The sequence below is a fragment of the Medicago sativa genome, chromosome 7, assembly GCF_051527215.1.
Source record: "Medicago sativa cultivar Bolivia chromosome 7, Bolivia_mono, whole genome shotgun sequence".
In the NCBI taxonomy this organism is placed as follows: Eukaryota; Viridiplantae; Streptophyta; class Magnoliopsida; order Fabales; family Fabaceae; genus Medicago; species Medicago sativa.
Window position 1 is genome coordinate 93,178,689 of NC_140755.1, and position 16,318 is coordinate 93,195,006.

At 31.0% G+C, this 16,318-nt stretch overlaps 2 protein-coding genes and 1 long non-coding RNA gene across 7 annotated transcripts; 2 read left to right on the forward strand and 1 right to left on the reverse strand.

The window, feature by feature from the left end:
* Nucleotides 1-5,261: 5,261 nt before the first annotated feature.
* Nucleotides 5,262-7,794, forward strand: LOC146910391 (AP-4 complex subunit sigma). 5 transcript variants are annotated; one of them, XM_085723142.1, is made up of 5 exons: nucleotides 5,262-5,356; nucleotides 5,827-5,991; nucleotides 6,828-6,914; nucleotides 7,248-7,316; nucleotides 7,496-7,794. In XM_085723142.1, exons 2-5 carry the CDS (start codon nucleotides 5,851-5,853, stop codon nucleotides 7,628-7,630), a joined length of 432 nt encoding a protein of 143 aa, XP_085579268.1. In that variant the 5' UTR covers nucleotides 5,262-5,356; nucleotides 5,827-5,850; the 3' UTR covers nucleotides 7,631-7,794. The 5 variants fall into 5 exon arrangements, with proteins under 5 accessions (XP_085579268.1, XP_085579265.1, XP_085579267.1 ...); XM_085723139.1 differs by having other exon boundaries at nucleotides 5,262-5,352; nucleotides 5,734-5,991; XM_085723141.1 differs by having other exon boundaries at nucleotides 5,262-5,352.
* A 1,744-nt stretch (nucleotides 7,795-9,538) lies between these two features.
* LOC146910392 (ras-related protein RABE1a) lies at nucleotides 9,539-12,389 on the forward strand. Its single transcript, XM_085723136.1, has 9 exons — nucleotides 9,539-9,657; nucleotides 9,793-9,888; nucleotides 10,021-10,093; nucleotides 10,181-10,281; nucleotides 11,002-11,067; nucleotides 11,285-11,382; nucleotides 11,492-11,554; nucleotides 11,643-11,735; nucleotides 12,138-12,389. Exons 2-9 carry the CDS (start codon nucleotides 9,816-9,818, stop codon nucleotides 12,219-12,221), a joined length of 651 nt encoding a protein of 216 aa, XP_085579262.1. The 5' UTR covers nucleotides 9,539-9,657; nucleotides 9,793-9,815; the 3' UTR covers nucleotides 12,222-12,389.
* Nucleotides 12,390-14,508: 2,119 nt separating this feature from the next.
* Nucleotides 14,509-15,045, reverse strand: LOC146910393 (uncharacterized). The gene is made up of 2 exons (XR_015020340.1): nucleotides 14,928-15,045; nucleotides 14,509-14,821 (listed from the first exon to the last, which is right to left on the reverse strand). It is a non-coding gene; the product is annotated as an uncharacterized LOC146910393 (long non-coding RNA).
* Nucleotides 15,046-16,318: the final 1,273 nt, after the last annotated feature.

Consider the following 16,318-nt stretch of genomic DNA (forward strand, 5'->3'; position numbering starts at 1 on the left):
CCCGCTGGGTATGGATAGGGTAACGGGTAAGTATTTGAGAATCGGGTATGGGAACGGGGGAGGTAAAACCCGTCCCCACCCCCGCCTCATTGCCATGCCTAATTCTACAAAGAGATGATACATCAAATAAGATTGTCTCTTATTTCATTTTCAAAAGAATCAACCTTGTCTTTTAAAAAATAATTTTTTTATCTAATAATGGTGTGTTAAATCAAAAGAATCAACCTTGTCTTTTAAAAAATAATTTTTTTATCTAATAATGGTGTGTTAAATACAGTTGATTCTAGAAGAATATGATGGATAAGGTTGATTCTAAAATGAAATGATACATCGAATAAGAATGCTTCTAGAAAGATGTTATAAGTTAGTTTTAAAAAATGGTAATTCACCTTTGCGTTGGAAAGTAATATTTTTTACAAAATTTGATCAAATCTAATTGTTTTTATGGAAAAATACATTTTTAAAAAAATATCATTAAAATTAAAAAAATGTCAAAAGGAAAAAAGGTAAATTGTAACGAAAACTTAATAAAGTGAATATAAAAAATGTATTTATAATTTATTAATTTAAAAAAAAATATTTTTAAACCTTATTTTAAATATGTGTTACATCAAACATGATTGTAGTTTCTAGAAGGAGATGATATTTTATTTAAAATAAAAATAATAATGTTTGGTTAATATTAACATATAAATGTGATGGGAAGAAAATTCGTTTGGTAGAAAACATGATTGAATCTTACCTCAAAAAAAAAAATGATTGAATCTAAATACTTAGGCAAGGTACATGAAATAAAATTTAAAACATGATTAAAATCAAAATGGCTAAAACCTCAAATTCGTCCTTGAATTATCAAAAATCAGCCAAATATCTATTTAGTCCCTGAATTTTGCAGACGTCCATCAAATCAGTCCCTCCGTCCAAAAGCACCGTTAGTGGTGATGACATGTCCTCTTGCATGTTGTGTTGTCCTGTACACTTGTCAACAAGGCAGCCACGTGTACAAGGACTAAATTGATGGAAATGGTAAAAATTTGAGATTTAACTTTTCAGTGTCATTTTTTCTGTGTTTCCAATTATACCCCTCTATGATAAGGATCGATTTGATACTTATTGTGATAATATAAGGACTGATTTGATGGATAGTGTTATAATTTAAGGTCTGATTTGATTGATTTTATTTCAGGGAATGAGTACAAGGAAATATGGCATGAGATGACCAATGATTTCAAATGACATGCATAAACAAACACCACTGAGGGGTCATGCTCCATAAAATCCAACTGCTCCTTGAATTATTAGAGTTCCAAATCCAAATTACGGGTCATCCGCTTCTACTCAACCCCAATACATGGAGTTTATCCCAACTCCAAGATTTCCAAAGCATTGATGCTTGTTTAAATTATGCTTTTGGATTAGTTTAATTATTGCTTTTTGGACTTGTTTAGTTTATGCTTTTTTGGATATGTAATCACTTAAGAACATCAAATGATTTGATGACTTGATGGCTATGTAATTTGCATTTTTTGGCTATGTAATGACTTATCAACATCAAATATATGACTTATGATGGTATGCAATGTATGTCTTTTTATAATCAAAGTGTCTGTCTTTTACTTTTTACTTTATTCAGCAAATGTATGCACCAAGGATCAAAGTGATATCTGTTGTGAAAATTCAAGGACCTATTTGATGGTAATTTCACTAATTTGAGGATCGATATGATGGATATGCATATAATTCAAGGACCAATTTGATTGAAATTTTTTGACAGAAGGATTTGATTCATTCATTGACAACCTCTTTTCATTACAGCATTACACATTACATAATCATTGTTAAACAAACCTTAAGCAGGGGGCAGGCATAGAAAGGCCTTCCTGGGTTACTGACAGTGTTTGCTTTTCTTACAACACAAATTCTAGGACACCAACAATGAAGCTCTCTCACATGATCATTGTACATAGAGCTTGAAGACGAAGACTGACTGTTGTAGTTGTTTTCGCCCATACTCCCACCACCTATCATTTATGAACACCGAATCTTCAACAATGACCAATGATTTTTGAATTTCGAATTGAATCAACAAAATTAGGGTTTTAAGTTTTTTGAATTGGGGAAGAACACCTTCTCAATTCATGGAAGAATTTTGGGTGATTTTGAACTCTAGGTGACAAATTATAACATTAGGGTTCCAAATTTATATATTTGGGGAAGAAAGAGCCGTTAATTTGGAAGAGGAGAAAGAGTCGTTGCCAATTTTCTGAAAATCCATCAATTTGGTCCTTGGAAATTTTCTGAAAATCCATCAATTTGGTCCTTGGAAATTTTCTGTAAATCAATCAATTTGGTCCCTGCTTGCGTGGCATCTGACATGGCAAAGCCTTGTAAGAGGTTAACGTTACACGTCACCTCCGTTAACAGACCAACTTAACGGAGGGACTGATTTGATTGACATTTTGTAAATTCAGGGACTAAATAGATATTTCGATAAATTCAGGGACAAATTTGGCCGATTTTTGATAATTCAAGGACGAATTTGAGGTTTTAGTCAAATCAAAATATATTGGTGTGTTTCAGGGAAGAAATAAATTATCCAATAAAAAAAAGCTTACCTTCAAAAAACTTTATAATGTGAATGTAATAAAGTCATTTTCTTTTGTAGAAATGACAAAGTGAATTTAAAAACTTTATAAAATTAAAAAAAAAAGATTAATTCAATTAAAATATATTGATGTATTTTAGGGAAGAGTTAAATTACACAACAAAAAAAAAACTATCTTAAAAAAGAGTTAAAGACAGTATAAAAAAAACTTTTCCGTACATTAAATAAAATCTAAAACATGATTAAAACCAAAATATATTGGGTGTTTTTTGGAAAAGTTAAGAGTAAACTCTCAAACATGATTAAAACCAAAATATATTGGGTGTTTTAGGGAAAAGTTAAGAGTAAATTACACGCTCTTCCATTCAAAATGCTTGAATTACACTTTCCTCCATTCTTATGTTAAAATATACACTCTCATCCTATTCAAAACATATTAGAAAATATTTCACTCCCCTCTCCTAAGAGAAACTTGAATTACATTCCTCTATTCTCTTGTGTCAAAATCTACAATTTATTCCCTCAATAATTTTTTTTATGAGTAAATTACCATCCCCTCCCCCTAAAAGAAGCTTGAATTACACTTTTCTCCCCTCTTATGTTAAAATATACACTTTCCTCCCTTGAAAAGTAAAGTTTATACTCCCCTCCCATATAAGATGCTTGAATTACAGTCATCCCTTAATAATTAAATGTGCACTACACTTTAGTTTATTTTAACATAAATAAATATTTTTATGATATATACTAATTTTGAACTATCATTTAAGAAAAAGAAATTCATTTCTTTATAATTTAAATGACAATGATTATTAAATTTAAATATTTTGCTATCAATTTTATAATTTAGAGTATAAAATTAACTTTTAAATAACATCACTTTATTGTTTTTAGTAATTTGTCACATATTTTAATTTTGAGTTGTTTCATATTATATAATAGAGTTTAAAACTATATGTTAATGAAATTACGAATAAAAAATAACAAAAAACATGTATTCAAATTTTGATTATATTAAAATATAACCACCATACTGTTTTTTTTTTCTTTTCATAATGTATTATTTTTTTGCTAGATTATTAGAAATAAAAAAAAAATATTGAGGGAGTAAAGTGTAGATTTTAACACAAGAGGGAAGGGGAATGTAATTCGAGTTTCTCTTATGGGAGGGAGTGAAATGTTGTCTAATATGTTTTGAATAAGATGAGAGGGAAGTGTATATTTTAACATTAGAGAGGAGGGGACTGTAATTCAAGCATTTTTGAAGGAAGGGGAGTGTAATTTACTCTTTTTTTTATTTCTAATTATCTAGAAAAAAAATAATCAAACACACTTCGAGAAAAATAGTATTGCGGATCTATTTTAATATAATTAAAATTTGAAACATGTTTTTTGCTACTTTTTATTCACAGTTTTATTAACATATAGTTTTAAACTCTATGGTAAAATATGAAACAACCTAAAATAAGATTAAAATATGTGAAAAATTACTAAAGACAATAAAATATGGTTTCTTAAAAGTTAATTTTATACTCTAAATTATATAATCAATAGCAAAATATTTAAATTAATTATCTCTGACATTTAAATTATAAATAAATAAATTTATTTTACTTAAACGATGATTCAAAATTAGTATATGTTATCAAAATATTTATTTATCTTAAAATAAATTAAAGTGTAGTGTATATTTAATCATTAAGGGTGAAAGTTGTAATTCAAGCATCTTATAGAGGAAGGAAGTATAAATTTTATTTTTCAAAGAAGGTGAGTGTATATTTTAACATTAAAGGGATGAGAGTGTAATTTAAGTTTCTCTTAAAAGAGGGGAGTATATCTCAAAAATTAAATTATACAATAAAAAAAGCCTTTTTTTTTTGACAATAAATGAAATTTCATTAGCAAAGACTGCGGAAATACAAGGCGGGGTCTCTTCAATCCATATACAATCGGGATTTTGAAGAGAGTATTGAGCTATATAATGAGCAGCTTGGTTAGCCTCCCGTCTAACATGCAAGAATCTTAAACTACGAAAAAATACATTAAAATTAATGCAATCTCCAATAATTGATCAAACATAGCTGGGATGTTGTTGATAAATGTTCAGCGCCTGAACCACATTAGAAGCATCTGATTCCGCTATAAGATTCAGAAAAAACCTGTCTTTTGCAAATTTCAACCCCTTCCTCATAACTAAAGCTTTTGCTACCTCTGAATCTAGTAATGAAAAGACTTGACAACAAATAGCAGCAACCACAATACCTTCATAATCTCTCACAACAACACCAATACCCCACTTACCCCCCTCTATTGGACCTGCTGCATCAACATTTAGCTTATAACAACCATTATCGGGGGTGTCCAGTGAACATCTGATATAGGTAAGTTTGGACCTCCACTTAACGTCTCCAACAACACCGTATTAGCACTATTAAAATTAGCAATAGATCTTTGTGCCTTTTGTACAATAAAAAAAGTTACCTTATAAAAACAATATAAAAAAACTTTATAATGTGAATGTAATAAAGTCATTTTTCTTTTGTAGAAATAATAAAGTGATTTTCCTTAAAAAAAAAGTGATTTAAAAATTGTATAAAATTAGAAAAAAAAGATTAATTCAATTAAAATATATTGATGTGCCGCTACAACATCATTCGGCGAGTTCTCCTTCGTTTTTTTTTTCTTCCGAATCTCGATTCTCTCAGCGTTCAATTCAACCCAATCTTCGTGCACAATTTCTGCGGTTAGTAAGTTATTATCTCTCAAAACTCTCTTATTTCAATTTTCTTATTATTATAGCAGTGGAATCATGCATGATTCATTGATTGGTGAGGGTTTCACATAATTTTACCTTGATTAAATCTTACTTAGTTTGTAATGTCAGTTTTGATTCACTATATAATATGATTTGTTGAATCGAATCGAATCGATTTCTAGAAAACCAGTCTCCAACACCAAATTTTAGTCTGTTGATTCATAATTCATAATATCAATATAGATACGCAAGTTATATAGTTTTAGTCTAGACTAGGTAACAAAATTTCTAATTTCCAACTTTACACGGTACTGAGCTGATTGTTGTTTATGGCTCTATCCACCAAAATCTTTTACCGGTTCGACCACATTAGGACTTTCGTCAATGCGAAGGATCGAAGTAAGGACCTTGTCTTGAAAACACGATTTCACTTCTCCTCCTCCTCCTCCTCCGTTGTGTGTAGCAGAAAGAAAGAGAAAGAGGAATAAAAATGGGGATCCGATTCGTGTTAATGGTGAACAAACAAGGTCAGACTCGTCTTGCTCAGTATTACGAATACCTCACTGTTGAAGAACGACGAACCCTTGAAGGCGAAATCGTTCGTAAATGCCTCGCCCGTAATGAAAACCAGGTATGCTTCCATTCTTTTCTTTTATTTTCATCAGATCTTCATACCTTACATTCAATTTTAGCTAATTGACCTTGTCATTGTTTATTATTTATTCAACCCTAGTTTTAGGGCATGCTTGGATCATCGAAGGTAGCAATTAGATTGAGAGCTTAATTCAAAATTGAAACAAAAACTAGGTTTACAATTTGACTCAACTGAATATCAAACATAAACACTTGTGAGACTATGGAAACAGCTTATAACATGTTCATAAGTTGCTTCAAGATTATTTCCATAAGTTCTACATGATAGATTATGAAATCAGCTTATAGTTATAGCTTATTCGAAAACAGAGTTATTTTATTTTATCTTTTGTTTTAGAAATAGCTTAAGCATTAGTACTCATGTGATAAATTTTTGTTGTAAGCACTTAATTAACTTGTTTATCTAAATAAGATATAGATGTCTTGGAAGGTTATTATTTGAAATTTTTATCATAGATGGGAGAAAATAGTTGGTTTCCTTTCACACCCCGCCAAATTGGGGAAAAGAAAGTAGTTAGTGAGGTATTATATGCAATAGAATACATTCCCCTGTGTTATTATTGTCAACTATCTTAATAAAATAAAAAACTTAGGGTCATTCCGCTTTCTTTCATTACTGTATATCAATACAACATGGCCTAAGGTATTAGGTCAATGATTAATATGTTTTATCTAGTTAATCTTATCTAAAATGAGATTTTTAACTTTCTCATACTCATATTGACGTGTTAGTTACCAAAAACATATAGGTTCAGTTGTCTTATTTTCCGTTCACCTTGATTGATCTGGCTGATACATTTTTGTCATGGACAGTGTTCATTTGTTGAGCATCGCAACTACAAAATTGTATACAGGCGCTATGCATCTTTGTTTTTTCTGGTTGGAGTTGATGACGGCGAGGTAATTCATTGTTTCTATATTTCTCATTCTAGTTGATTTATACAAAGGTGGTGAATAATTTGAAATAAGCAGATTGTGTTAAATAGTCTAGTTTTGATCTAACTGACCAGTGGTCATGGCTTCAAATGTGATCGGCTTAGCCTTGCTTGTCTAAAGAAACCGAATGAATTTTCTGTTGTAAACTGAGAAACCTGAAGTTATTATTAGTATTGTTCCACATTTCAGCTTCAGCGTAATTTCCCATGTATCACTTCCATTGTAAATAAATTGATATCGCTTCAAATCTGGCTTCTACTTTATTGTTCATTCTACCTTCTGTGGATAATTTTGCAGAATGAGCTTGCTATTTTGGAATTCATCCATCTCTTAGTCGAAACCATGGATCGACATTTTGGCAACGTGGTAAGTACTGCTGTGACTAAGAGTCTTTGGAGTTTTGTGTTTGTTGAAATTGAAAGTAACGTGTCTCCTCACATTACTTCCATAATGTCTATTGTTTTCTTCCTTCCATATTCTGAAATTGGCTTTAGCCAAACACTGATTTTTTGTTTCTCAAATTTCGTGTCTGCTTAAATTTGCAGTGCGAGCTAGATATCATGTTTCATTTAGAAAAGGTACATTTTATGTTGGAGGAAATGGTCATGAATGGTTGTATTGTGGAGACGAGCAAATCAAATATTCTGACTCCTATTCAGCTTATGGATAAAACATCGTAAGAGATACAAAGGAAACAAAAGAAGAATTCATGTATCAATGTTACAATTACCTGTCACTGCTGCTTTATTATGTGTACAATTAAGTGAATATAAACTGCATTAGTTTATCTCCAATTTTCTTTTTCTTCATGAATAAAACAAAAGTTCGTATTTCATTTTTATAATTACCTTACCTTCCTGCTTGATTGTATTGACCGTGACTACTGATTATTTGCTTTAATTTCTTTTTTTCTTTTTTGGCATGGCAACAAATACAACATTATATGCTTTTATATATATAAAAAAAAATCATTTATACATGATACATACGAGCATTATGATATATACAATCTTTATTTTATTTTTTTTCACCGACAGCAAGTGTATAATTGGATGGGTATTCATCAAAAATATGATTTTGATTGGAGATAATTACATTTATCTCCCTGTGATTTCAGTAAAAGACGCTCACACCCTCTCTAATTTGTAAAAAAACATTTACCTCCCTTTAAACGTTAGCCATAGTTAACAATTTGGAATACCAAAAAAAAAAAAAAATGGAAACCCACATTTTTGTTTCTTTTAAACGTTAGCCATAGTTAACAATTTGGAATACCAAAAAAAAAAATGGAAACCCACATTTTTGTTTCTAAAACCGTTTTTCATTGCATTCTTGAATTCTCTCGCAAAACAATGAAAAGTCATCCCTTCGTATCTTAATAGTTGAACCTTATGGACATTCTCATTTGATTCAACTCTTCTCTACTTGTAACTTCTTTATTTTCTTCTCGACAAAACAGAAAACAATCAAAATACGCATTACTGTCCTTGTTTAATAGTTTCAGGCCTTTTTTTTCTTTCTGAGTTTTGAGACAGATTTTCTGCTTAATTTGTTGTCACTAGTTCCAATTTGATTTCAATTGTGGATAGTAACCTTGTTATACCATAGCCATTTAATGAATTAGTCTTATTTCCATTGTAGCATTTGTTATTCCATAAGTAACTATGACAGTAACCTTTTAATGAGTTAAATAATTTGCCAATTTCAAATAAATAGAAGGAGTGTTGATGAATTTTTTATGCGCCATTAGCAACTATGACAGTAAATTTGAGCATGCTAGTGTAAATATGCTAACTGCTTGTTGTCTTTGTCATTTAGCATTCTTTGTTGTTATTCAGCAGCGTGTCGGTGTCAACTTATGCTCAATTATATTGCTTGATGATACTCAAGAGAAAAAAAGAGAACATATTTCAGTCAAACAAATCAACAGCCACCTTATGCTCCAATTACATATGCATCATCTCAAAATGAAGCATAAAATGTCAATCATTTTGAACAACAATATGTAGAAGATACAAATGTAAAAGAAGATTATCCCGGAACAAATGCAAATAAGATAAAAATAGGTGAGATGTGGAGTTCTAAAACGAAAAAACAACTTCACAGCAAATAAAGATGTAGGATACATGAGTTAGGAAACTGTCCTGATGAAATGGAAGAGAAGAGATACAAGACCCTTAGATTGCAAAGAAGAAGAAGAGTATACATCATCCTTTATAATAGAGACTTTCTTTTGTCTTGAAAATGATGATTTTTTTTATTTTTTATTTTAAAAACAAAATTAAATAGGATAAAAATTTGTATTTTTTGCTTACTAAAAGAAAGTGAAAAAAAAAAAAAAATTGCTTGTATTTTGGGATTGAAGGGGTACATTAGAAGAGAGAAAACAAATTTGCTTTCCTCAATTATAAATTTAAGAGACCACAAATAATAATAAAAAGTGAATTAAAAGAACTAAGCATAACCATGTGGTTAGCATAGCATAGTTACGATGGTCATGCGGGTAATGGATGGCAATAATGAGAATGAAAAGAAGAATCAAAGGGCTATAAGAGCGTGATTGTATGTACTATTGTTTTGATTTCCCCAATTCAACGCTCAACTAGTGATGAGTGTCGACGTGATACGCTTTCCCTCTTTTCTTTCCTTTTCTCTCTTTCTCGTTTTCCTGTTTAGATCTTAACTTTCCTCTTCCTCATCTTCACAGGTATTTCCACTTTTCTCTTCATTTATTGATTCATCACTACTTCACCAATTATTATTATTATTATTAGATAGATATGTTTTTCATTTTTCATAAATTATTTCATTTTTCTCTTCATTAATGATCGGACACTCGCAGAGGAATAGGTTTTGTTTGTTTCGATGGCTGCTCCACCTGCCAGAGCTCGTGCTGATTACGATTATCTCATTAAACTTCTCCTAATTGGTGATAGCGGTACCATTTTTATTTTCTATGTTTGGTAATGGTATCACTCTGGATTTTCAAAATCCATACTCCGTAGCTTTCACAAAATCAAACAAGTACTTAGTATTTTGGATCTGATTATGCTATTTTTCATATTGGCAGGTGTTGGTAAAAGTTGTCTTTTATTGCGTTTCTCTGATGGGTCTTTTACAACTAGTTTTATCACAACCATTGGGTAGGTTTCTTTTGCGCAATCATGTAATATTTGGTTCCGTTTTATTCTTTTGTGATGTCACTAGATTATTTTATTTTTATTCTTCAGCATTGATTTCAAAATAAGGACAATTGAGCTTGATGGAAAGCGAATCAAATTGCAAATATGGGATACAGCCGGTCAAGAGCGATTTCGAACTATCACAACTGGTTAGTGTATAATTGAAAGTTCATAAATATAGACATAACTAGAAGCCTGTAATGTTTTACACTATGTTTGGAACTGCGTTAGTCTACCATTTCTCACGTCCTAATGTTCTCTGGCCATGATTTTTGTGAAGCTAGAAGTTGGAGCTTCAGACTTAACACAAATTCGTCCTTTTTATGGGCTTGTTTGGATAAACAACTTATTTGCATCTTACAACACACGCGCTTATCATGATAAGCGCTTATATAAGCTTGCATAAGGTATTTTTTAGCAAAAGATAATACAACATAAAATTGTTTTTGTATATACTATAAGTTGTTTTACATAAATCACTAATTGAACTATACGTGTATTCATATTTTGAAAGTTTTGTAAGATTTTTTCATTTTCAACACTAAAAAATACCACTTTAAGCATGTGACTAGACAATCATTCAAAAACTCATCTCTCAATTGATTACACATTTAATTATCACAAAATTACTATTAGAGAAACTTCTTTCATGGTTTGAGTTTCCATTTAGCGGGGGGCAAGACATTGTTTGATGATGTTTAATCTATGTAACTGATTCCACCTAATGAAAAAGGCCTTTGTTGTTATTGTAATATTATGTTGTATAATGTTTCTTAGTCTTTCAAATTTAAATATCAATTAGCTTCTCCTATGATTTTGTATATGTAAATTGTTGAGCTTTGTCACAAGTATTATTCCTTCTTTTGCAGCTTACTACCGTGGAGCCATGGGTATTTTACTTGTATATGACGTTACGGACGAGTCTTCTTTTAACAGTAATATTTTCTTCCCCATTCTCTCTTATGTTAAACACCGTTCCTCTTTTATTATCCTTAAATTCGTGTTTCCTTAAATTGTAATATCTTCGTAAAACATCCATTATACAGTGAACACAATTATTTAACAGTTCAACCCGACAATTGGCTTTCAATGCTTGCAATGAGTTTTAAGCGCTATTACATGACAATAGGACTTATTTCATCTCATGTCCAGATATCAGGAATTGGATTCGTAACATTGAGCAGCATGCTTCTGACAATGTTAACAAGATATTGGTGGGCAACAAAGCTGACATGGATGAAAGCAAACGGGTATGTCCTCTCTCATTCTCATTCATACTTGTTGGATTATTTTATGTACTTATATACATTGGGCACGTATATTTTTATGCATGATGATATCCATCAATGTTCCCCTTAGGCTGTGCCAACTTCTAAGGGCCAAGCGCTTGCAGATGAATATGGTATCAAGTTTTTTGAGACTGTAAGTAGCTCTCACATCTCAATGTACATTGTAATTGCACACATAAATCACTAATCTATTAGTATTGATTATACTCTTGCCTGTACAGAGTGCTAAAACAAATCTGAATGTGGAGGAGGTTTTCTTTTCAATAGCTCGGGACATCAAGCAAAGACTTGCAGATACTGACTCAAAATCTGAGGTTTTATTTTGGACCTTTTACTAGTTATCATTGATTGTCTCCCGACTTTTTTTTTTTTTAACCCTTTTTTATAAGGGAAATGTTAACTTGTGCCCTTGAGGCATAAGTTAAGGAACCTAAAGTAGAAGTTTTTTCTCGGAAATTGAGCATTCAATGTCTTGAAAGTTTCAAAAGTTATCTTTTCAACATAAAATTTATTACTTAATTCTATTTTAAGTTCCTTAACTTGTGCCTTTAGGGCACAAGTTAACATGACCCTTTTTATAATTGCATCTTTCACGGATGTATTTAGTTTCATGTTTACATCATTGTTGCCTTGCATCCTAAGTTTAACAAAAATCACTCTCCGGGTTGAATTCTCTCATCAGTTCCATGCTAAGTTTTCCATTTTGTTCTTTGCAGCCCCAGACAATCAAGATTAACCAACCAGACCAGGGAGCAGGGGCTGCCCAGGCCGCCCAAAAATCTGCATGTTGTGGTTCTTAATGGGAAGCTTGAGGGCATGCATTTGACTGAGAAATTTAATTTTGTCAACGACTCTGTCATTAGTGCATGTATGATTCATATTGTTTTACAGTTGCTACTCATTGGGTTGGAATGGTAGATTTTCTCTATGTTGGGAAATTAATTATGCCAATTTGTTGTTTGCTTAAACCCACTCTTTTTCAGGAGCTTGGTCATGCACATCGTTCCTTTCTTGAAGCCAATAAGGCTTAAAGCAGGAACCACACCATACTTGGCTTATGGTCACGGTGTGGTTAACATTTATGGTACTCCCAAATAACTGAATCTGAGTGACTACGAATCAAATCCACATTGATGCCAGACATCCACACATTCATTCTTGAGTTTGGAGTTTCAAAGACGTGGATAACATTGCCAAAATGACAAAATTAAGAGTTTAAGCCTATGTTTATTTCTGCTGTGGTTAGCTTGCAAATGCGCAAACTGAGAAATAACTTTTGTGGTCAAGGAACTTATGATATGGTTTTACCTAAACATGCAGAAAATGTTCCGTTTTAATTAATATGATATGATGTGATAATCGTGCAAAAGTAATCTGTGGGTGACATTGCTTTCAAGCTGTACTTGACGTGCCAACAATTTTTTTCCAAATATAATATATATGCCAAATCAACAATTTAATACGATGTAAAAGACGCAGCAATTCAACACGATAGGCTGAAAGATAAATACTTAGTATGTGTTTGGCAACAAGTTTGAAGCAGCCAAACCTCCGTTTCCTTTTTCAAACGTGGTTTCCAGAACTTTTTTCTTGTTTGGGTGAATGAAAAGTGCTTTTAGAAAACTTAGTTTTGATCTTAAAACGCCAGTACAGCTGAAGCTGGTATTCCTAGCTTCTGCTTTTGTGAAACTCAGTTTTGATTTCAATGGCATATATAATTACCAATATACCCATGTTTTCTTCTCCAATTTCCTACAAATAAACATCTTTCTTCTTCTTCTTCCTTAAAAAGAACATCTTTCTTCTTCTTTATTTTTGCAGATCTATACTAATCTTTGTCGGATCTGCATATGAAACAGAGAGAAAAGGATGGAAATGGAAAAGGAAAATAGTGATGAGTGATGGAGATCTTTTTTTAATTGGTGAGTGATGGATAAATGGTATGAGAGAAAATAGTGAAATGGGGAAGAAGAAAGGCTAGAAGAAGGTGGAAAAGGAAAATAGTGATGGAGAAAATTTAGAGTACTGGTAGCGGAGAAAAGGATAGAAATGAGAGACGTGAGGGAGTATTAAATTGATCAATTTTTTTTTTTTAAATTGATAATTTTTCTTAAAAAAAAAAACTCTTATGATCTGAAATTATTTTTAAATAAATTTGTGAACCAATAAAAATCCATTTATGATTTTTGATAAGTTCAAATAATTAATTTAAGTAAGAATGAGATATTTAATTTTAATTAAAAGGATAATTTAGTCATTAGACATTCAAAATCAATTTTGATTCACACTATCCAAACAATATCAACTCATAAGAATCACTTCTATTAAAGTGTATCCAAACATAATCAATTCACATTCAACTCACTTTTAACCAAAATCAATTATTTCAAACTCAATTCTATCAAAATCAATTCTCGCCACCGCCCAACCAAACACACATGCACGGAGTAAAATTAAACCGAAATATTGTTGGATATGTGCAGCTACCCATAATATTCCAGGTGTAGGATTAAAATGATGTGCTGCTTTGATAATAATACAAATTGGTATTGTTATGCAGTTTCTTAAATATTTTTACACGTTCTTTTGAATAAATTTTATGCTTGCAGGGGTTCTTTTTATCCATTTACCTTTCTACTCATCCTTTCTTCATGCATTTGAGGGAATCCACAGCTAGGGACATAGTTCCTTGCTCGTCAATCGCTTGAAAAGAAAAAAAAAATCACAGTTGAAGATATTCAGCCAAATCTCAGTTAAATTCTTGCTCTGTAAACTACTAATAAAGAAGATAAATGTTTTTCTTAGCCTACTTCTAATATACATAAATTACCATCAACAATTTTACTCTTAGATCCGTTAATTATTACTAAAACTAGACCATCGACCCGTGCTCCGCACGGGTCCCACCGACTAAAATATGTACGAATAAGTTTTATCATAATAATAAAAAAAATATGAAATATTCACATGATAAAAATGTATTACATTAATCAAATCATCTTGACATTAATATATAGTTTGAAAACCGTACATTTTACATTAGATATCATACATTACGAAATACTATAAAAACGACATTTGAAGTGACATTAGTATTTTCACATTCATCATTGGTTATCATCAACCTTTTTTTTTTTTTTTTACGTATTCAACTCATCTCTTAAAGTAACTCTTGTTAATAGTCATTACAAATAAAACAAACAAAAATTGACTCCTTTGAAACTTGATCCAAGCCTTACACCAATTCCATATTAAGTTTGTGCTTGTGTGGCAAGAGTTTGTAATTCCCCTCATTAAATCCTATCATGACATTCTCTAGCTTATATGTTCCTCCTTCTTCAACCATTCCTTGAATCGTTGGCACCAGGAACTTATGAACAGTGGCATGGATCCGTCCTCGCTAAACAAAAAATAACATGTCATTAACATAAACCATAGTATATGTTATCGTAGTGGCAACTTTAAAAAAGGATCATTTATATATACAATCGATTTATATAATATACCTTCTCATCAACCAATATCATGTTCATGAAAATGATATCGTCTGGATTTTCCTTATCACGGATCAGCCATATATGGGCCACACAGACAATCAACTTCAAATCCTTCTTTCCACCTGTCACAGCTGAAATGGGGGTGAAAATGTTTGCCATATTAGCAAGTGCAAGAAAGAGTTATATTTGCTTAATTTTGCTTAAAGTCGAGAATGGTTGTATTAGCACAACTAAGTGGTATTTAAATATGTAATTGGCAATTCTCTTCGTTAGTTTCAAATGTGATTATTAATCATAGTTTTCTATTAGTAATAATTACTATTCAAAATTTTTTAATTGTCATTAACTACGTTCTTGATTGCCATTAACACTACGTCATAATTACTATTCAAAATCGAATCAACCTTGATACGTGTTATTTTTTGAAATAAGTGCGTCATAATTGCTTTTAATAGGTAGTAATTGGTAGAGTGGTTAGTGCATAATGCATAAAAGCAATTAAAAGTAATTCTTATACGAAAATATTCGACTTTCAAGTTTTTAATTGTCATTAACGACGTTTTTAAGCCATTAACTACATTCTTAATTGCCTTTAACAGTACGTAATAATTACTATTCAAAATCGAATCAACCTTGATACGTGTTAATTTTTGAAATAAGTACGTAGTTAATTGCTTTTAATAGGTAGTAATTGGTAGAGTGATTGGTGCATAATGCATAAAAGCAATTAAAAGTAATTTCTATACGAAAATATTCGACTTTCAAGTTTTTAATTGTCATTAACGATGTTTTCAAGCCATTAACTACGTTCTTAATTGCCATTAACAATATGTAATAATTACTATTCAAGATCGAATCAACCTTGATACGTGTTAATTTTTGAAATAAGTGCGTAGTTAATTGCTTTTAATAGGTAGTAATTGGTAGAGTGATTGGTGCATAATGCATAAAAGCAATTAAAAGTAATTCCTATACAAAAATATGCGACTTAAAAGTTTTTAATTGTCATTAACGACGTTTTCAAACCATTAACTACGTTATTAATTGAAATTAACAATACATAATAATTCATATTTAAATTCGAATCAACCTTGATACGTGTTAATATTTGAAATAAGTAGGTCATAATTGCTTTTAATAGGTAGTAATTGGTAGAGTGATTAGTGCATACTTTAGTGGTAAAATTCGAGGGAAATTTCACCTTGAAACGCATATCTTCCTATCACTCTATATCGGATATCACATTATAGTGTAAAAAATGCATGCGTGAAACATTGAAATGTCAGTAGAATAATGTGATAGGAATTAGTGTATGCGTGAAACAGTAAAAAATGTATGCGTGAAACATTTTCAATTGCCGCTTTCTAAGGGATGTTTATATTATTTCTGATTAGCAATTA

Bases quoted from the DNA above. Each gene is read 5' to 3' on its own strand.
- LOC146910391 (XM_085723142.1), top strand. From the start codon at position 5,851: ATGGGGATCCGATTCGTGTTAATGGTGAACAAACAAGGTCAGACTCGT. The intron at 5,992-6,827 runs GTATGCTTCCAT...TGTCATGGACAG, and splicing joins TCGCCCGTAATGAAAACCAG to TGTTCATTTGTTGAGCATCG. The intron at 6,915-7,247 runs GTAATTCATTGT...ATAATTTTGCAG, and splicing joins TTGGAGTTGATGACGGCGAG to AATGAGCTTGCTATTTTGGA.
- LOC146910392 (XM_085723136.1), top strand. From the start codon at position 9,816: ATGGCTGCTCCACCTGCCAGAGCTCGTGCTGATTACGATTATCTCATT. The intron at 10,282-11,001 runs GTTAGTGTATAA...CTTCTTTTGCAG, and splicing joins ATTTCGAACTATCACAACTG to CTTACTACCGTGGAGCCATG. The intron at 11,068-11,284 runs GTAATATTTTCT...TCTCATGTCCAG, and splicing joins GGACGAGTCTTCTTTTAACA to ATATCAGGAATTGGATTCGT.